This window comes from Squalius cephalus (assembly GCF_949319135.1).
Source record: "Squalius cephalus genome assembly, chromosome: 8".
NCBI classification, from domain to species: Eukaryota; Metazoa; Chordata; class Actinopteri; order Cypriniformes; family Leuciscidae; genus Squalius; species Squalius cephalus.
Window position 1 is genome coordinate 38,662,059 of NC_137129.1, and position 22,822 is coordinate 38,684,880.

Sequence of the window (22,822 nt, forward strand, 5' to 3'; positions counted from 1 at the left end):
TTGCAATGGATTTCTTCTTCAATGCTCACTTGCTCTAGAGGTACAACCTTACCATTTTTCTACTGAACGTTCAAAGATCTCCTTCATCATTTCACTTCTATCTGGCCAAGCACTTCAATGGGCAGAAACCATGTGGAATCAGACAGGACCGGTTACTGATTCTCTTCAGAATTTCATAGCACACTTCAAAGAAGTTTTTGGTTGTCCAATAGGTGATTCATCAATTTGTGAACAGTTATATCACCTTCAACAAGGCCGAATGTCTATTACAGAATATGCGTTGAAGTTTAGAACCCTTGCCGCTGCGAGTGGGTGGAACGAGAGAGCACTCATCACTACTTACCGTCAAGGTTTGAACCCAGCCCTCAGATTACAACTCGCAATTTATGATGACGTCATGGGCCTTGAAAAGTTTATTCAACAATCTATCCGAGTCTACTGTCGAGTTCAAAATTGTTCTGCTGATCATCACCAATCATCATATGCTTTCTCATCCAGACCTACTGAGAACCCAGATCCCCGTGGATTTGAGCCTGGGGTTGAGCCTATGCAAATTGACCATACCCATCTCTCTTCATCAGAAAGAACCAGACGCATGACCAATAATCTCTGTCTGTATTGTGGAGACAACACCCATTACATCGGTGTCTGTCCTGTTCGTCCACCTCGTCTCTTGGTGAGTTCGATGGCAATCAGTCCCCTCAGTGTTGCTCCACTATCCACCACAGTATCATTGATTTCTGCTGATGTTATCATTTCCGTTACAGCCCTCATCGACTCAGGATCAGCGGGCAATTTCATTTCGGGTGACCTCTGCCGGAAACTTCAACTCCCGAAGACTCTCTCCCCAACCCCGTTCACAGCCAAGACAGTGTTGAATCCTGGGTATGTGAAACACAGAATCAAACCAATCACGTTAAGAGTAGGCTGTTTGCACGAAGAATCGTTCACTCCTTTGGTGTTAGAAAATTCCACTTCTGCGATCATTCTTGGCAGACCTTGGCTCATCCAGCATAATCCCGAGGTTTCATGGATTAACGGAGATATTCTGGGCTGGGGTTCTACCTGTTTCTCTACTTGCTTCCCAAAACTTCCAAGACCTGTCCCTCCTTCGCCAAAGACCATCTCCATTGCAGTGACCTCTATCGAGAGCCCTCGAGAAAAACAGTCCACAGAAATTCCCCCCTGTTATGCTTCCTTTGCAGACGTGTTCAATCCTGAGAAAGCCTCTCATCTTCCTCCACACAGACCTTGGGATTGCGCGATTGACTTGGAACCTGGAAAATCGGTGCCCCGCGGTCACATCTATTCGCTCTCCATTCCAGAACAACAAGCCATGGAAGAATATATACAAGAAGCTTTAAATCAGGGGTACATCCGTCCATTAACTTCTCCAGCAGCATCTAGTTTCTTCTTCGTGGCAAAGAAAGACGGGGGTCTAAGACCTTGCATTGATTACCGAGCTCTTAACAAGATCACCACAAAGTTTCGGTACCCACTTCCTCTGGTACCCACATCACTCGGACAACTACGAGGTGCTAGTATCTTCACCAAACTAGACCTCAGGAGTGCGTATAATCTCATTCGGATACGAGAGGGGGATGAGTGGAAAATGGCATTCATCACCCCCTCAGGTCACTATGAGTACCTCGTTATGCCTTATGGACTGGTCAACGCCCCTTCTGTGTTTCAAGATTTCATGAACGAGGTACTCCGTGATTTCCTCAACAAATTTGTGATTGTGTATATAGATGACATTCTAATATTCTCCCAAGACGAATCTGCACATCGACGACATGTCTCCAGAGTTCTCCAACGATTACGAGATCATTCTCTCTTCCTGAAAGCAGAGAAGTGCATTTTCCATCAAGAATCAGTTACCTTCCTCGGGTATATCATGAGTAAGCAAGGTGTACAGATGGACGATGGAAAGGTTGCCGCAGTCACTTCATGGCCCACTCCACAAACAGTAAAAGAACTCCAACGATTCCTTGGCTTCGCAAATTTCTATCGCAGATTTATTAACAACTACACACCTCCCATACCTACCATCGAAGAAGATCCCATCTATTCCGTCCATGAAATCCTGGACTCCTGACGTCGGGGTGGTTGGTTAGAATACCTTGTCGATTGGGAAGGTTATGGGCCAGAAGAAAGATCTTGGGTTCCTCGAGACGATATCCTAGACCCGGCTCTTCTCACTGAATTCCACCAACAGCATCCACATCGACCAGCTCCACGACCTCGAGGCAGACCACCACGACGTCGGGGTCCTCGGTCCGCTGGCGCGGACCCTGGAGAGGGGGGTAATGTCAGGAATCAATCAGGCTCATTCACATCCACAACACAAAGATCACAATCACCCAAATACTAATCACCTGCACCTGTCATCAATCCCAGCAATCACTGAACACTACAAAGGAACACACCTCACCTCCAGTCCCTGTCGAACCTTGAACAAGGAAAGACCCACTAACCTGCTCTCTGTGCATTCCAGACTTATGTTCCTGAACAGTTCCAGTCTGTTTCCACAGTGATACTTACCTACTTCCTCGTCTTGAAATCCCGCGTTCTCCTCGGTGTGTTCCTCGGATTGTGTTTCGTGCCATAGTCAAGCCTGCCGCTATCTGCAAGAGAAAAGACGATCATTCATGTTATTCTCACAGTACCTGTTAATGCATCTACATTTATCTGCTGTCCAACGAGAGCTTCAATAAATGTTATACTGAATCCTTCTTGGTATCCGAGTATACATCCTGACAGTTCTGCACTCCAACACTTCATTTACAGTATATTAATCCCTTTTTCTTCTGTAACATGATGTATTTCTGAGTTAAACAAAAAAGGTAGGCAATTTTTCCCCTTTTTTACTTGGAAATTAAAAACATCACATAACAATTTGTCAGTGTGACTACATTTGCTTTACACAATGCCAAGTACAGTATAATATAGATTTGGCTACTACAGAATAGTAGAGAAAGAAATAACAATATTTTTTTCCTCAAGCTGATGATCATGGTTAAATTTAGTCTCTGATGGTCTAAGAAGATTGGATGAAAGTTAGCATCTTGTTTAAAAGACTAGTTCTTGGCTTGTTCACCGAGCAAACATTTCAAATTTGATGCATGATATCTAAAAAAAGAAAGTAGTGTTATTTTTAAAGATTACAAAAAAAAAAACAAAAAAAAAAACACTTGATTTAGAATAACATGCCCCGATTGATCATTCTCAACAAACCCAATGAACAGTCAATTTTGTTTTCCCACTGACATTAAATATTAGGCTACACATTTCTCTGCTCCAACGTTATGTGCATTATAATATATCACAAGACAAAAACATGTTTTTCTCCATCAGGATTTTCTGACCTCTAAAGTTAAAGTGACGCACTGGATTGGTCTTAATGATTTGGACACTGAGGGACACTGGGTCTGGGTGAACAACCAGCCACTAAAGGATTCAGCAGAGTAAGAGCTTCATTAATCTTGACAATACAACCTCTGCATTAAAACTAACAATACTTCAATAATTAGCAGGTTGATGCTAAACAGAAGCAATTAGTTTTTTTCGTCCCACAGATTCTGGATGAAACGAGAGGATGGAGTCAGTGAGCCTGATAACTGGACTGAAGGCCATCCTGCCGGTGAAGACTGTGCTAGTCTGGGACATAAAATGGGAGAGACGGATTTCTGGACGGATGCTTTCTGTTTCCAAGAGAAAAGATTTGTGTGTGAAGCTGCTGCCGCGGTTTAATAAATCCCTCCCGAATAGTTCACCCAAAAGTTATTATTCTGTCATTTAATCAAACAACTGTTGTGAATCAAAAGACATTACACACATGCGGGGTCAAACATGATGAACGTGATTTCACCAAGTACCACATGTTCCTGGATCAACATCTTTGTTTATTCTGGATCAACTTTCCAATCAACCAATCAGATTTGAGGAACAAGTTTACAGTTTATGTCAAGTTTGGGCTTAAAACCAGGGTGAGGTGCTTCAACATCAGTGTCATTCACCTATCATTTCCCTCTGATTTTAGGGAAAAGTTTTGGTAGGGTTAGGTTTAGGGGTAGGGATAGGGTTAGGATAGGACTAAATTTTGGGGCAGGAATGTTATTCAGACCTGCAAACTCCTCAGAGTAAAAAAGGTGACAGTGTCGCCGGGGGGGGGGGGGGGGACTCATTTCTGAGCGCTTTATTAAACAGAAATTTGCTGTTGGTGTATTAGCCTAAAACAACACACTCGCCAGATTGTTTATCTAAATAGCCCTATGTTGTTAGAAATTACTGTTTACCAGGTATGCGGCGCATCCCATGCAACAAGAGATTAATATGGTTGCCAAATTGCTTTATGTTACACTTACTCTCGCATCAGCTGTTGTGTAAACAGTAGGGGTGTACGATACACTTGTGTCACGGTTCGGTTTGGTACATTTTTGATACAGCAAAAAGAAAGAAATACCAGAGAAATTTCCTTGATTTAATGGGGGCATTTTTTTTATTAAAACTGACATAATAAAGTATGATTTTTTTTTACTTTGAGCAATTCTGGAGCTACACTGCAAAAAATGCTTTTCTTACTTAGTATTTTTGTTTTGTTTCCAGTCCAAATATCAAAAAATTCTTAAATCAAGAAGCATTTACTAGAGAAGTAAAATGACATAAGAAATTCTGTTTTGTTTTAAGATAAAAAGAAAGTAATTTAAGTAATTTTTGCTTAAAACAAGCAAAATTATCTGCCAATGGGGTAAGCAAAAATTACTTAAATTACTTTCTTTTTATCTTAAAACAAAACAGAATTTCTTATGTCATTTTACTTCTCTAGTAAATGCGTCTTGATTTAAGAATTTTTTGATATTTGGACTGGAAACAAAACAAAGATATTAAGTAAGAAAAGCATTTTTTGCAGTGTAGGCTATAATTGACTCTTCTAGGAGCATATAAAACAAAACAGCTCCTTGGAAAAAATATTGTAGTAGTTATAAACAGGTTTATTCATGGCACAATGTTTCTTCCTGGTTTCCCCGTCAGCGCTGTTTGATCCATTAATAACGGAGAAATGTGAATGTTTCTCACTAGATCTTTCTCATTTATCGCAGCGATGTTATTACTTCTGTGGCGAATTCAAATGCTTTCTTTACTGGATCTCTTATTAGCGCTGTGTACTGGTTACGCTGCACTGGTTCAAACTGATAAACGGTCCGTCAACCACACAATAAAGAGCAGTTTCGTTCCGCTTGCTTTACGTTTGCCATTTGATGTTGGGCAATGTTGTGGTTGCGCCGGCGTCTCTACATTATGAGCGCGCTTGCCACGCGCAACCCGCCTACATTTGAAATTTCAAAATACCCCCCTCCCCCCCCCCCCAAAACAAAAACTCTCCGGTTCTACGCGATTCACGTAAATGACCCAATTGACCAAGAAAACGGCGATTGTCGCCGAAAAGCGACAAGTTTGCAGGTATGGTTATTCCAGGATCAACAAAATATGTTGATCCAGGAACATGTCTTACTTGGCAAAATCACGGTGACCGGTCAAACATCTACTATAATATGATACATTTTTGCTATTAATATAACATTTGCAAAATAAAATAAAAAGTCAGAATGCACAACTATAAATGCTGTCAAATGAGAATATTGTTCTGATAATAGTGCAGTTCCAGCATCTACCACAAAAATAAACAAACATTCTAATGTAAACACTTACGTATGTTTGCCTATTTATATGTATTCACTCATCAGGATTTTCATCAGGAGTTTTACAAATATGAACCATTTATTCTACTTTATTTTAAGCTCATCCTTTCAAAATGAGCACAATACACTATCTATTGTCTTTCAAAGTTTATTTATTACATTGGACACATTTCTCTGGGTTTACACTCACATTTTGCGAGTGTTTGGCGCCCTCGAGTGTTTATTCATGGAACAGCATTACCAGGTTAAGGTGTTTCTAAAGTGTAGCCTGCTTTTGAAAGGATGTCAATGAAGAAAGACACATTTAGCCTTTTACCAGCAGAAGCTAACTGACCTCATGCTAACCAAACACTTTTGATGTTGAATTAATTTATTCCTGTGATCAAAGCTGAATTTTCAGCATCATTACTCCAGTCTTCAGTGTCACATGATCCTTCAGAAATCATTCTTTGCTGTTTTGCTGCTCAACTATTATAAATTATTGGTGCTCAGTTATTAATAATGATTCTTATTATTATCTTTATACTTTCAGGCTTCTTTGACGAACATAAGGTTTAATAAACTGCGTTTATTTGAAATAGAAATCTTTAACATTATAAATGTCTTTACTGTCATTTTTGATCAATTTAATGTATCCTTGCTGAATGAGATTATTAATTTATTTTTCTTACTTTCTTTTTTTTATCTTTTGAATGGTAATGTTTCAACGGTTTCCACAAAAATAAAAAGCAACACTGATAATAAAAATACATTTTTTCTTGACACTGAAGTAATGAGTAATGATGCTGAAAATTCAGCTTTGCATCACAGAAATAAATAAAATTTTCCAACATATTTAAACAGTTATTTTATAATTGTAATAACATTTCACAATATTATTGTTTTTACTGTATGTTTGATAAAATAAATGCACCATGGTGAGCAGAAGAGACTTCTTTCGAAAACACTAAATCATTTACATAACTTAATTATTCCAAACTTTTGACTGGTAGTATGTATTGTATAAGTTGTATATTGTCAAATTTATTATGCTATTGTAGAGACCACCCATTGGCCCAAAGACGGAATCCAACAGCCTGGCGCGAAGGGATAATGCGTGTATGTCTTTTCAGTGCTCCAGTGAAGTTCACTTAATTTATTGGAATTTAGTTTCAATATTTCTTTAGCTCTACACTTAATCTGACTCCATTTTCAAATTATAATCAAATTTAGATTGTGATTCTTATTAGAAAATAGTCAAAAATATTGATTATGAATTAATTTAGATCTTTGATTATTTTGAGCATCCCATACTTTAAATTATTAATTCATTAAAGGACCCGATGCCGCACAGAGTCACACGCCCCGTGGATTTCATGGACACAGCCTCGCCAGACTGATCTTGGTCAGTGGATGCAGGGTTTGCTAATAGCTCTTAAGTCGGTTGCCTACTGCTCACTCATACAAAAAAAGTGTAGTTTATTTTAGCCACTTCCGTACAACTTGCAAAATCAGTGATAGACAGAAATCAAAAGGTCTTCAGATGACGTGTCTACTGCTCCGTTCATATATGCGCCTTTAGTTTGACCTATCCTGGACACAGATCTGCGGTAGCTCACGATATCTACTAAAATAATGATTTCAGAAAACTTCAGAATAAATCAAGATGTAACATTTATTTGTCAGGTAAAAATGTATCATGTCAATTAAAGTAAAGTAAATGGTTAAAAGCCAATTCAGAAATAATAAATACATGACATCAATTACTCAAAGATGACTCTAAAAGTAAGCAATGCATTCCTGACAGAGACATGCAGTGTTGTGTGAGTGTTTTCCAATGGGAAAACACTGAAACAGCACTGTGTGGGGGTTGTTCCTGGTTACAGGTTCCCACCGACTGCTCTGTCACCTACCCTTAAAGGGATACTTCAGGGTTTAGCATTAAGCTTTGTATCAGTAGAAAACCCGTAGTGTTTTTGAATTACCGTGCTTTCTACCCTCATATCCCCCTGAGACGAGAGATTTATGTAATTTTTGTCTGGAAAAAATCCTCCGATGATGCAAAAATCGTCATTTTGCGTCATCGGAGGATTTTTTGGCCAGAGGCGAGAGACTACAGCCAGTAGTAGGGGCTGTTCTGCATGTTTTCAACCCGCCCATAGAGGGTGGGATCTCACTCACAGAATGTACACATAGTGTCAGCAATCTTTCTTTGGAAGCTAAGCTAGCAGGCTCTCGTTCTGTGGACAAAGCTGAGTAGTAGGGGTTACCATCCTCTTTTTCCCGGACATGTCCGGCCGTTGAGATCGTCCAAAATGTCCGGGATTCAGCTTTTGCTTTCTGCAGTCAGCATTCATTGTTTACATGCACACCTTTTGTTTCAATCTAACTGAATTCATTCCGATTGGTGAATCTGAATGTAGTGTTTACATCAACGCTAAACAAGTGATCGGTTGATGTGCGTTTTAACATTGCTAAGAAAATTCCCGCTCCTCTGTCGCTCATCAGTAATCACGTCACCGGCCTCGCGCCGTTCTCCCTCGCCCCTCAGTCTCGTCCTGCTCTCCACAGTAAACATAATGAATGGCGAGTGTAGAACGCAAAAGCCGGATCCCGGACATTTTGGGCGATCTCGAAATCCCGGGCAGTCTCGTCACGGAGTCTCACTAGTAGCCTAGTCTTGTTGTTTAACTGTAGGCATGGCTTGGGAGTCCTGCTGAGTGGCCTGATGAGCATTTCTGCCCGTGAAAGGTCATTCTCCAATGGTGATGCTCGGTTGAATGGCCTTTCACCGGCAGAAATGCTCATGAATAGGAAACTGCGGACAAAGCTTCCATCAGTGAAGCATCACAAGGTACAGAGTACACTGAATTCTGCGCATGAGAGGCAGGTGAGGCATTACAACAGAACAGCCAAACCGCTGAGTCCACTAGCTCAGGAAGAAGTAGTGCGGGTGAGATGTGATGGACAGTGGGGACCGCTGGCCAAAGTGGTAAAAGAGACTACACCCAGGTCATACGAAGTGTTGACAGAACATGGAAAGATAATGAGGCGGAACAGAAGACACCTGCTGAAAGTGCCTCAGAGAGACATAAGAATCAAGGAAAGTGACTCACATGACCTGGAAATCTCAAAGCAATGTGAACAATCAAAATTGTAAGGCAAGTTATCAGAGACTGATAAAGAGAAAGATGTTGAAACTTAGACAGAACGTCCAAAAAGACAAATTAAAAGACCACAAAGACTGAATGTGAAGATGTGTTCAGATAACAGTTAATTTTTTTTTGTAAAACCAGGGTAAGCAGAAGAAGAATTTTGTTGAAGTTTCACATTTAAGTGGAGACAACTAAATATTGTAAATGGTGGAATGTAAAGAGTTATTTGTATTATTTTGAAGGTGGATCAAATATTGTTTGTGTATAAAGTAAAAAAAAAGAAAGAAAAAAAAGAAGGGAAGATGTATTGATATGTGTTCCATGCTAACTGGGCCACTAGATGGCAGTATAAAGCAGCAGTTAGCCAAGTCCAACACTGTGTTATTGAACAGAATAAAAGCATTCTGATAACAGTACTCGGTGAGTGAGCCTCGTCAATACATGCCCGTTAAAATAAAATGCTGCGTGGAGTCAACCAATCAAAATGCAGCGTGAACTCAACCAATCAACATGTTTCAGCGCACAAGTCCCATCCCTGAAAGTTCCTGAACTTTGAAAAAGTACTACTTCGCCAGCAGGGACTTTCGGAGGGGAATTATTTACCCGCAACTTCATTTAGACCCTGGTTCCTGCGGTGTAAACACACCGAGTACCACCCCAAAGTTCCTACTTCCTGGGGAAAGTTCCTGCAGTGGAAACGTGGCTTTAGTTGTCAAAGTGTTTCTTTTGATTTGGCCCTGCAGTCACAGCTGTACTGGCACATGCATTGTATGTACAGCAATGGTGAAAGCCAATGAGGAAATCTGTTGGTGTTAACACCCAATGAACTGCAAGCACATGATCAAATCTCTGCTCGTTCTCATGTCAATACATTTGAATATGAAAAATGTTTTTTGGCTCAGAGCTGATGAAATGCACATTCGCTGTTTCTCTTTTTTCTTTGTTAGATTTCAAATGCCTTTTCATTTCATTTAGTCTCTTTAAAGACTATATGAAGGCAGAGTGGCCATTTTAGCTCATTTACATGATGTGATGGATTTCATTTTGTTACTATTTGGCTAAGCTCCCATGGAACAGGGAGAAAAAGTTTGTGTTTATTGAGTGGGTTTACCCATGGGCTTGGCGACCCTACAACTCTGAAGGTCCTACCTGAGAGGCAAGACTTGAACCACTGGATTGAGGTTCCTGAGATGCCGTTCGTCTTGAGGGTTGACAGGAGGATCTGGAGATTAACTGCAGCAGACAGATCCAGCTAGATGAGTAGGTCTACTGATGATTTGTAAGCTGCTCTTGCCAGTCTCAGAGCTTCAATAGCTGTCAGCAGGGTAGTCTCACCTGAGTGATATATTCATAACGGCAATCATTTTACAATAAGATCTCATGTGCAGTCCATAAAGTTTGTTCATTTCCATAAAGCTAACAGAACAGAACTGCCCTCCAGTCATTTATATTTTTCATAAGCTAATATGAGGGAGTAAATTTGTATTGGACTGGTCATGTGCACACAGACCTCAATGACTGAAGTTAAATGAACGATTTACATGTTTGTATAAATTAAACACTTTCCCTTGAACATAATGGATTCCTCTGTGACCTTAGGCAAAGACTATAGATATAGAAAGACGGTTCACTCCTATTACTTATGAATGGGAGAAACTGCAACGTGCAGTTTGGCAGAATAGTCCCGTCTTCTAAAGTCATTGTCACTTCAGCTGTTGTTACAAGCTCCGGTTCCCATAGAAACCTGACTGCACATTGGCTGGTCTAGCCTGAAAAGATACACTTTTTTATGCTGATTTGATATATATTATTTAATTGTGAGTTCGGCAAGCAGTTTTTGAGATTCCAGGATCCCCCCATTCAAAAGACAGGACTTGGTCTTGTATGGCCGAAATAGCTGCCTGGAGGCATTGCAAATATGGCATCCGAGTGAACAGACATTCCTTGAAAGGGACTTTGCCATATGTAACCCACAGTTCAGGTCAGTGTAACCGATAACTAATTTAAGTAGCTATGAATTAAAGCTGGCTATTATCAGAAGGTCTAGGTACGACTACGGAGCCTGAAATAGTAAAAGAGTTAGCAGAGAACAGACAACACAAATCAGGTAAATTTGAGAAATGTATTACACAAAATTGAAGACAGTTATTTACATTCCCTGCCTATCTAAGCCGGCTTCCTGAGTGCACAGTGCACAATAAAATCCCAAAATAAACAACTCAAACAAAATGGAAGAGTCCATGGAAGTCCTTGGTGTGTGTGTGTGTTTCTTGGAGTGTGTATGCTCTTTTCACTACCCGGGTAGGTTTACGTGTGTTCTTATCTGAGTTTCAAATGAAGGCACAGGATGATGATGGTTCCAAAGATGCCACGGCTGGCCACACCAGGCTCTTGGTTTGTTCACTTCTGTGGTTGGCTCGCCACTGACCACCAGGGTCAGATTCAGATGGTTTATTCCTTTCTAAAAAACCAATCTATACATACAGTACAGAATGCATTAGTTACTATGCCTCATTTCGGTTCAAATCTAATCAACTTTTCTCCATTCAAATGTCAAATCAAATATAACCAATTGTAAAGGATATAAATACTCTAATCATTATGTAAATGAATAGGTACACATCACACCACATAACATAAGTCAGTTCCAATGAACAACAATCAATCATGTACTTCCATCTCACAGTATAGATATAAAATCATGGGATTTCTGAAACCGGATATTTATGTTTTTTAACCTTTTAAATCTATTTAAGCATCTTAATAACATTGTAAACATCACATTTTAATATATTTATTCTTTTTAACAGTTAAGATGAACTTCTGCTCCTCATATACATATCAAATATGTATATTGGCAATTAAATTAACTAAATCGCCCTTATATGACATATGACAAACAAGAGGATAAACACTCCTCAATTAAATGACTTGTAAGTCAACAAAACAGGGTATAAAGTCACCTTTAGCCATGTGAATACCTTAAAAGATCTGCTACAGTGGTGACAAGTCTAGCTGAGCTAGCAGCAGAGCTAAAATCAAAACACATTCACATTTGAATTGCACGCGATTAGCACGCGGCTAGCGCGATTAACGATCTTTTACGAGCATCTCAAACAACATAAAAAAATCCGAATCTGTGTCTATATGGTATCAAACAGCAAGAATCAGGGTCACAACTCCGATTGGTTTTAGAAGAACAGTATTTTGCACCATAATAGAGCTAGCACAGTCAGCATAACACTTAGTATTATCATCCTTACCGGAGATTTCTCGAGGAGCTCGCAAAGACATGCGGCTTAATTCTCGCTCAACTTTCAACCTAATGGACACACAATATCTCAATATTTAATACTATTTGGAGATTTTTCTTTGAATTTGTTTCCTTCCGAGGATATTTTTCATACCAGTCCTTGTTGCTTTCTAGCAGCGTCTTCACCGGAGGAAAGGTGTATTGATTATTATTAAAAGATTCACTGGGGGTGTACGCGCCACCCTCTGGCGGAATAGAGGGTTGCACTCCAGTAACCTTGTGCGGGTTACACATAGGTCAGCCTCTGGACACATAATGAGCAAGAATTATGGTGGTTCTTAATCAAATAATTTCCAGCATCATTTTGGACCTGGTTATGCAGCTAAATGATCCTTAAAGTCATTAACAGTTGAGCTTGTCTAAATGTGAAGGTAGTATGAGAGAATAACAGAAACAGATTTCTGTTATCATCTCTGCCCCTGTTATTTCTTTGACCACTGTGTAACACAAAACAAAACAAATGCTTTTCAATCCTGCAAAATGATAGCCTATAGCCCTGGCAGCGTTATCTGACTGTTGAACATGACACGTTAATCACCTTCTGGTCAATGCTTTTGACATAACATCTCAATATTACATGTCACAGACTACAGACAAAGATAGAACATAAAAGCAAAGTGCATAAGAACAGCATCCCAAAACACCTCTCAGGTTATTCGCCACTGAATGTCCCATAAAATATGTCAGAGAAGATTCTTATGTTTCTCTAACATACCGACTGGATAGTGCATTATTCAGGATTTATTTATCTCATAAATCAATAACTACTGTACAACTTAATCCTTGGTGCTCATTTCAGCATGTTGACACTCATTTCCATGAAAATGTTTTCTTTCTTCTTTTTTTAACCTTTTTAATTAAAATGCTAAAATGACATGGGGGTGGGGTTTGAGGAGTGATGGGGGATGGTATACAAAACATAAATTTCAGTCATTTTGATCAACAAAATAAATGCACTGCCCATGTATAAAAGTGAAAATGCCAACTGCACAACAGTACAGATACAGAATGACAATGAAAGAGAAGTCAAAGTTGAATAAAAAGAACGCAAAATTAAGTCATCAGTAAATTTAATGACACATAAACTTTAATGGTGGCAGCTGGAAAAACATGGAGCAAACAGTTGGAGGGATCATGAATTCTCACTGTAGTGATGAAAAAAAACCTGGGAATATCTTGGCCTATGTGTTGACAGGAGCTGTGCCGAACACTAAAACACCACCAGATATATTGAATAACATAGTAAACATTCCCTCACACATGTGGACAGTGTTCTGCTGCTATAACAGTAAGAGCAACACATGGGTGTCTCAAGCTCACTGGGCTGAAAACATAGATGAGAGCAAAGAGGAAGACAAAAAGATCAGTGCAAAGACGCTGAAGGAATTACAGGACTTTCTGAAGAGCAAATCTAATAAAGAAAGCTCACTGTTTAATGGTGACTGTTTGGATCTTTTAAAAGCAGATGTAAGTCCACCTAGAGACACAGATGGTGATGATGAGCCAGACATCGAGGAACAATCATAGTGGTCCACCATTAGAAATTTACCAGCAGCATTTAGGGCCTGGTTACATGGCTATTATTGAGCTTTTCTAAATGTAGAGTTGTCATGAGATAACAAGTATAACAGATTTCTGTTATTAATTCTGACACTATGTTCTTTGACTACTACAAAACCATACAAATAAATGCTTTCAAATCATGCAAAATAAAACTTGTCTCTATGGGTTATTTATGTGTTGAACATGTCACTCAACCTTCTCAGTGATTTTGGCATAACTCAAGAAGTGAACCAAAGATACTAGAATGCTATATGAATACTGCCAATATTAGTTGTAAAACACACAGACCAGGTCACAAAAGACAAGTCAAATGGAAACTCTAGGGCTTAGGTCAGTTCTACCAGAAAGACTCGGGAGAATTATTTCAACAAATCGTACATTTATTGACAGCTCAGCAAGCTGATAATATACAAGTCATTTGGCGTAGGCCCCGTCCGTAGTGCATAATCCGAGGGTATCGGATCTGCAATTCCTGCCTGAAGACGAAGGCAGGGGCGCAGCCGACCCCCCCGGGAGGTATGGACAGGACCATCCTGGTGGTGGTGGGGAGGATGGGGGTAATCGTCGCTTCAGTATCTGTGAACTCAACATGTGTAAGTTCCGAGCTTTAATACAGTGAGCATAAGAATATGATTGGATAGAAGTGAAGGCAATAGGTGACATAGTAATTGAGTCTTCCCGGCAGAACTTATGCTAAAGCTTTCATTTCTAAGAAGTGAAATATGGTTATGTTGCAGGGCTTGTAGTGGAGCATAATGTGTGAGACACACACTCACACTTCAGTCTGTGGATTCACAGGTTTAGATGTGTGAACAAAAAAAAAATGATTAGTTGAATTTAATCTTTTTTTTTATGGTAAGTGGTTGCACACAATTGATTTTAGCTACATTTAAACAAATGCATTAAGTTGACAAGTTCAACATACTGCATTTGTTTAAATGTAGCTGAAATCAATTGTGTGCGACCACTTACCATACATTTTTTTATTAAATTCAATGAATCATTTTTTTCAGTGTATTAAAGATCATAATTTTTGCTCACCCACTGGATTTCTTAAAGGACTTTCTGGACGATATTCAAAAGAAAATTCGGACAAATAGTTCTAACGAGGGTATGTTTATTGAATATTATTGAATGTGAGTCAGATGTAAAATTTGGATTTATTTTTGATCATTTCAGTGTGACATAAGTTTCAGTTGGGTTGAATTGTGGTTATATGACACTGTACCTTGTTTAGGGGAATATTCAGTTTGTCTAAACAGTATAGGAAGTTCTAATATAATACTAAAAGCAAAATAGAATAATAACCCTAAACTCTAAATTAAAAAGACAGTGAACCGCAAAATCAAATAAAAGTCGTCTTTTAATCTATATGTAAACGGAGATAAAGTAGATAATATAGATTAAATTGTTTCAAGGATAAAAGGGAAATAAAATCTTAAGAGAATAAGACAAGGAAACCAAAGACAACACAGAGTACTCGTGTTTTTTTGTATACATTTTATTGTTTTTTTTATTATTTTATTTCCAAATCTGGTTAATGTTATTTATGTGACTGTTTAAGTCCAATACAATCTTTTTTTTTTTTTTTTTTTTAGTATTTTCCTTACCTGATTGTGTGATTTATTTACTGGCAGTATTAATTGTATTCTCCACTAATCTAGAAACTGGTTCATTGCTCCAACCTACTTTGAGGGCACTTGTTACACAATCACAGTTCGCTTTGTTCCACGTCAGGGGTTTAGGGGTGTGAAAAATGTAAAGTCAATGTCCCTAGATAACAGACCAGTGTGCATCTAATAAATTATTCATTTAAAAACGTTGTGCAAGTTTACTTTGCGTTGTGCAAGGGCGGCAGTGGCTCAGTGGTTCATGTAGGTTGTCTACAAACCGGAAGGTTGGTGGTTTAATCCCCGGTTGACCAAGTGTCGAGGTGTCCATGAGCAAGACACCTAACGCCAGCTGCTCCTGACGAGCTGGATGGCGGCTTGCATGGCTGACACTGCTGTCGGTGTATGAATGTGTGAGTGAATGGGTGAATGTGAGGCTATATGTAAAGCGCTTTGGTGGCCATAGGTCTGTGAAAGCGCTATATAAATGCAGTCCATTTACTGCAACAAAATGAGCCAAGAACTTCACATACTTTTGAAAATCCAGCGTTTAGTTGATCCTGGTAAGCGCACATTGTCAAAATTGTAAACACGAAGTTTACACGATGGTTTGTTTCCTGGCAGAGAAGAACTCAACACACACGTCTCACGGAAATCCTGTAGAATACAACCAATCAGAGGACGACTTCGAAAATCCTGAAGTGTTTCCAGTTAAGTGTGCAATATCAGACCTTCAGCCAATGGTCCGTGGGTGTGACGTCTGAGGCTGAGACTATTTGAAAGGCTGTCATTGAAAAAACAGGCGTTTAATCCCTTTAATGGTGTAGTTACGACATCTACCTATAGGGATTGACAGCTAACCAGCCAAGCCACACACATTTGCTTCATTGAAAAGATCTAAAATATTTTTGCTTGTCTTTAAGCTCTTGAAACTCTCTGGTCTCCACCAGTGTCAGAACATGTTTTCAATTGGCAAACGCTTGGTAAAGCAACTTACAAGAGATGATCATACTGCATAGTGATGGGGACGAGACCGCCTATGCCGAGTCCGAGTCAAGACCGAGTCTTTGAAGGGTCGAGTCCGAGTCGAGACCGAGTCCGTTGGTTAACATGGGAGGATTTGAACTTGAAACACGGAGTGTACTGACGCCTTTCCGTGGTTAAAACAACATTGCTTCTTATGTTTGTTCATGTTTATTTGAGGCTATAAATTAACTAGAAGGAAGAGATGATCGGTTCACGAGCAGCTTTAACTGATGCTCTACAGCGATCTGTCACTACACATTTAAGAGCCACAAAACGGTATTTATTGTTTAAATTTCTTTTAAAAAATGACCAAATTTGAAAGGCGAGACTTTGTTTAATATGTTTAATATCAAAAGTAACCGAAAAGTAACCTGGTCTGTCCTGTCTGTCAGCGTGTTGTCAGTCTCCTCTCTGCTCCGCGATGTATTTTTCACTGCGTGAGAACATGGTGTGGCGTGAGAACGGTGTAGCTTGTCGGACATAGCGACAGTAACTAAGGGGGGCGGGTCTTTGCGAACAGTCAATTAAAATTTTCTAATGGTATGTATTCTAGTGGACTATTGATGGGACGAGACCGCCTATGCCGAGTCCGAGTCAAGACCGAGTCTTTGAAGGGTCGAGTCCGAGTCAAGACCGAGTCTTTGTAAGAACAAGTCCGAGTCAAGTCCGAGAAAGCAGAAATCGGTCTCGAGACCGGACTCGAGTCCGAGACCGGACTCGAGTACTACATCACTAATACTGCATAACGTAATAGATAATTATTACAATTTATCTGAATTGCTAAAACACATTTCTTGAAACCATCACCCACTTTCTCAAAACCTTAAACAAAACAAATCTGAACATTCAGAACATCTGAACATTCAGAACATCTGAATCTTCTGGCAAAATCAAACAATTGCCTTAAAACTACTTTATCTGTGCTGGAGAACACAGAATCCAAAGCATGCAGTTACAAAAAAAGTATATTGTAACGAAGTAAACTGATTTTGCAATTACGTTAAAAAGTATAGTAATCACAACTTACAGTAGTAAGGTAAATAAATTGTATACTGTATGCACTGCAAGTATAGTGTTGTACTGAATATTGTATAGTAGGCCGGTGAATGTCTGTATATTCAGCACTTGCATACTGTGAAAATACAGTGACACAATTGCAAAAGCGAAAAAGGTTAAAAAAAAAACTCTAAATGAGTGCATGTTACAGTAAAGTACACAGTTGTGCAACTGCAAAATCAAGGTCAGTGAGAGACTCATTCTGCTTCAGCATCATGTCTTCATGTTGGGTCCGGCCTGAGGACTTTGTCACATCACAAGCAATGTCATCTCTGCAGACAAAGGGAAAAATCCTAATGCAGGCCTTGACAACATTCTCCACACCAGCTCTTCCTCGTCCTCTTCCTCTTTGTTCACTCTTATACACATACTCTTCCTCCTCTTCTTCTTATATTGTTTCCATCCATTGTTGGTATCAACATTCAGTGCAACATTTTGAGTCAGTTTTGGCACTCTGAACTGACTTGTATGTCCAGTTGGTTTGGTCACATCGTTAGAAATAAGTGTGAACAATTTTGAATTGTTGTGTGTAAATGATGACAAGAGTGTTGTAGTTGTGTTTAACTTTTGCCTGCCTGTGTTTAGTGTTTTGAAACACAAGTGCATCACAGTGTGAAAAGTAGTGAGTGAGAATGTGTTTAGAGTTTTAGCAAAGGAGTTCATGAGATCTGCAAAAGGTGTCTTAACTACCTGAACTTGATTAATGTTTTACTGAAAGAGTGATTTATTCGACAAATTGGTTCAGAGAATGGAGTTGTTTTAGCAATTCAGAAAACAATTAAAACTGCATGGCAAGAAGATTCCAGCATGCTGTAAAGACGCCTCGAGTGCTGAGAAGAGCACCCTAGTACAAGATACAATTGTGGATATTTATTGTCGTTTCGCATGTCAGAGCGTGTGAAAGAAACTTAACGCTGATATTATGTGTGATACCATGACTCTGTTACACGAGACTTGAGGTCACAGAATCAGACAGGGTTCCCACAGGTCCTTGAAATCCTTTTCTGAAAATCCTTTTCACTCATTTGTGAATCTGAAAAATAAAATTCAAGGCCCTGGAAAGTTTTGGAAAATAAACATACATAGATACAGGTCCTTGAAAGTGCTTTAATTTATTTTGTGCAAGACGTTTTCTGGAAAAAAAAATCATATTATTCCCTCCAGTAACATTCCCTAATGTTATTTCGCCAACACGTGGTGGCCTATGCATACTAGCTTGCTTGATTTACGTTAGTTACGTGCATTTACTTATTACGTTAAGTGTTTCCCGTGTGAGGTACTTAGTGTTGTACATTGCCATGACATTCACACGCACACGAAACTACTACGATGGTACCTCAACGTTTCACTGACACCTTGAAACATTGCAAAAATAGGCTGAAACCACTGAAACGTGATGCCTGGAAAATGCAAGGTTCGAGATATTTGGCTCACCAAAGAAGATTACAAAGAATGGATTGCCAGTAGGGTTGCCACCCATCCTGTAAAATAAGGAATCGTTTTTAAATTTAAAGGTACATTTAAATTTAAAGGTAGCCTACGTATTATTCAATATGGGACGCGAATTGTCCCGTATTTTACATAGTTTACACACATAGTTGAATAAACAAATAAGGATTTTGCAGTGTCGATAATAGTAATTATAATGATATAAATTTCACAAGAAGTAGTAGAGAAGTTTTGTGATGTCACTTTGCATTTGCAGGTGATTGCATGTTAGCGTCTTTGTTTCCATACCAATGGAGTCTAGAGAACATGCGATCTATTTCGACCTCACTCAGACCGTCACCACGGTCTTACCTTGAATGACGCCATTCTGCTAGCTCTCCTCGATGATCCTGAAAATTCACCTTTGCATCACAGAAATAAATGATAATTTAAAGTATAATAAATTGAAAACCAATTATTTTAAATTGTAATAATATATCACAATATTACATTTTTTTCTGTATTTTTGATCAAATAAATGCAGGCTTGATGAGCAGAAGAAACTTCTTTCAAAAACATTAAAAATAGTAATGTGTCCAAACTTATGGCCTGTACTGTATAGAATTTTGATTGTGTATACACACATTTACATTTCCTTTGACAAACTCCTGTGCGAAGAAGTAGAGTATTCATATTTTTGTGTGTTATCCGAGCTACAACTGTACGCAGCTGTCTTACAATCATGAGTCAACCTCTGTGCCATTATTGTCATGCTACCATGCATCCACAGGATGGACATCGGGAGTGTCCATCATGTCTGGGTATGGCCCATTTACTGGAGGACATTGAAAAACCATGCCCGGCCGCAGCTGAGTTCTCCCTACAAGAGAGGGTGCAAAGAGCTAGCCTTTTTGAACGGGCAGCTCATGATAGAGGTGCATCAGGATCAGTGGTTGATGCATGCTCCCTTAAATGGAGAAGGAAACTGTTGAAGTCCATGATGGACCTAGCTGTTCTGATGGAAGAAGGTCAAGGGCTTCAGACCCTCAAGCTGACACCCAGATGAAAATTCTGGCAACTTTACGGGATTTGGCTGGGAAAATGGATAATTTTAGGCCTCACGATAGGGGGTTAAGTGGACAACAACTTGCAGTTCCATCTGTTGTTTCTGAGGACTATATCCCTCCAAATCAGGGGGGAAGAGGTAACATTCCTGACACTATTTCTCTCCATGCTCATGACTCTCTTTTTGGTAGTAATGATCAGGATGTGAGTGAGAAAGATCAAGGAGATGAGTCCAGGTCTTCTGCTATTGATAGAGACAGTACACAACCTGACATTCTTAACAGAATTCTTAGCGCTGCAAGAATTTTAGGTCTGGAAACCCAGGCTGAGGCATCAACGGCACCAGTGGTGCAAGGAGTGTGGGCTGGGGTCTCCCAGTCTCAACCATCTGTTTCGATTCCTGTTACTGAGGACTATTCACAAATGCTAAGCAAAGCTTGGAATCACCCCAAAGCTGCACCCCAGTTCAATGCTGGTTGCAGACCAGTGTTGTTTTTGGCAGCCCTTTTAGTTTTAGTCTTAGTCTTTTGGACGAAAATGCCTTTTAGTTTTAGTCACATTTTAGTCACTTATAAACTTGATAGTTTTAGTCAAGTTTTAGTCGACGAAAACACAAAAAGGTTTTAGTCAAGTTTTAGTCGACGAAAACGCAAAAAGGTTTTAGTCAATTTTAGTAAAAAGAAAAAAAGGTAGTCTTTAACAAATTAATTTAGGTTAAAAAGTATTGGAAATGGGCTTAGGTTTGACAGGTTGCAGCAAGTGTTGCAATTCATAAAACAACAGTTAACCTTAAAACATTTGCATAATAAACTAGACTTTCTCATTGACGGAGATGCAGTGCTGCCAAGCTGTACTTCATTGTCGCATTGGGCAGAAACCTTTTATCCCCATATTTCAAGTTATATTTTTTCCATGAATTGATGCTCTTCTAAAATTTCAGCACACAGGCTATTTTCACCAGGAATCACAGTAATAAAGGAATGGTTTACAGTTTAAACAGCAAAAAACTTTGAGCTACTACAACATTACACACAGATAAAGTGGTAACAGTGGAATCACTGTTTTACTCCAAAAAAGCCAGGAATAAAAACATTCTTACTTTGGCAATTGTGGCTTTATTATATAATTAGTTAAATAATAATTTATGTTATAATTTATGTTATAATCTGAGTTATATAATAATTATATATTACTTTGTACCAATTAGCCTACTAAACTAATGCTCGGACACACTCTGTCTCTCTCGCGCGCAGACACACTCGGTCTCTCTCGCGTACACTCGGTCTCTCTCGTGCGCAGACACACTCGGTCTCTCTCGCGCACTGTCGCTCGCTCGCGCAGTTCGTTTCGCTTTTGTCCAGTCCAGCGCCTCATATCGAAGATGTGTGGCGAGTGACTAGCCGCAGGTGTGTTGTTGTTGTGTGGAACCTGGTGCGCGGCATGGTGGCAGCCGGGTGGTGGGCGTACCCAAAACAAGGACAGCATTGCTGATACTTTTTTAGCTCAAAACAGATTTCACGCAAAATAGGCAGAAATCACATAAATTGTGAATGTCAGACTTATAATAATTTTCGTTCCTTCTCGTCTCATCAACGAAAACTCGAAAACGTCTCGTCATGTTTTAGTCACCTTAGAGCCATTTTTAGCTAGTCATCGTCGCGTTATCGTCATAAAAAAAAGGTGCGTCAATGAAATAATTTAGTTATCGTCATCGTTGACGAAAACAACATTGTTGCAGACGTTTTGCTAATATACAATATGCTGCAGAAACAGGCATGGGAGGTATGCCAGCGGTGCAGCGTGAAATGGCATTTTTAACATCCTTGGGTCCAGACCGGGTGACTGATGACCCACACTGTCCCCGGAAAGAGTGTTAGAAGACCGATAACCTAGTGTGTCGAACCTACAACTCAGCCACACGTGCAGCCCGATCTGGTAATGCCTTAGCCATAATTCTGGCTTCTTTATGGAAACTTATAAATCCGGAGGATCGGGACATTATGGGTTCGATGCAGCCCTGATTACGCACGCCTAGCTTACTAGAGACATTGGGGCTTCTATGTCATCTGCAATCCTTTCTCGTAGACAGATTTGGTTGGCACAGACCTCCCTTCCTGATGCTATCAGGAAGGAACTGACCTACATGCCCGTCACACCAGGCCGTGTGTTTCATCCAGACTCTCAGACGACACTTGATAAAGCGGAGCAAGCGCGGCGTAGAAAAGAATCAGTGCAACGCACGTTTGGTCCCGCTAAGGCAACTAGCCCTCATCATCCCCATTTTAGTCGGCCAGGACCATGGGAGTTCAACAGAAGACAAAATACCCATTCTCAGAGATTTAATAGCAGCCAAAGTGCCAGACAAACACCACGGCATTCACAAATGGCTCGGTCTCGTACATCAGTTAGAGATGCACCACAAAAGAAGCGAAACCCAAGGGGCTCAGGCCACTATGGGGGAACTGCGTAGCAATCCTGGAAGAGCTACCGGAATCTGCTCCCAGCTATGCCTGGACAGCTGGGAGAGGAAAATCTCAGATCGTTGGGTACTCGTTACGATAAAAAGCGGATACAGAATCCAGTTCCGGCAACGACCTCCTTCGTTTTCAGGGATTCACTTAACTGTGGTCAAAGACTCAGTCCAGGCAAATACAACCCTACGAACAGCACACTGGGTTTTATTCGAACTATTTCCTTGTGCCCAAAAAAGATGGTGGTCTCAGACCCATCTTAGACCTAAGACATCTGAATGCATACATAAAAGTGTTGCCATTCAAGATGCTGACCACCGCCCAAATATTGGAGGTTATAGAGCCAAACGAGTGGTTTACAACACTAGACCTCAAAGATGCATACTTTCATGTGCCCATTCATCCAGATCACAGGAAATTCCTTCGCTTTGCTTTTCAAGGCCAAGCATATCAA

The 22,822-nt window shown here is 39.8% G+C and overlaps 1 protein-coding gene across 4 annotated transcripts in view; it reads left to right on the plus strand.

The window, feature by feature from the left end:
• Window positions 1-22,822, plus strand: part of LOC307163579 (CD209 antigen-like protein C) — a 97,992-nt gene that overhangs the window by 60,063 nt on the left and 15,107 nt on the right. The window contains exons 8-9 of one of the 4 annotated variants that reach the window (XM_079879692.1): window positions 3,358-3,467; window positions 3,579-4,115. The exons of the other annotated variants lie outside the window; for them this stretch is intronic. Of the exons in view, the coding sequence (XP_079735818.1) occupies window positions 3,358-3,467; window positions 3,579-3,753 (285 nt within the window). The 3' untranslated portion in view covers window positions 3,754-4,115. Of the gene's footprint in view, window positions 1-3,357; window positions 3,468-3,578; window positions 4,116-22,822 lie in introns of those variants that run through there. 4 annotated transcript variants of the gene reach the window in all.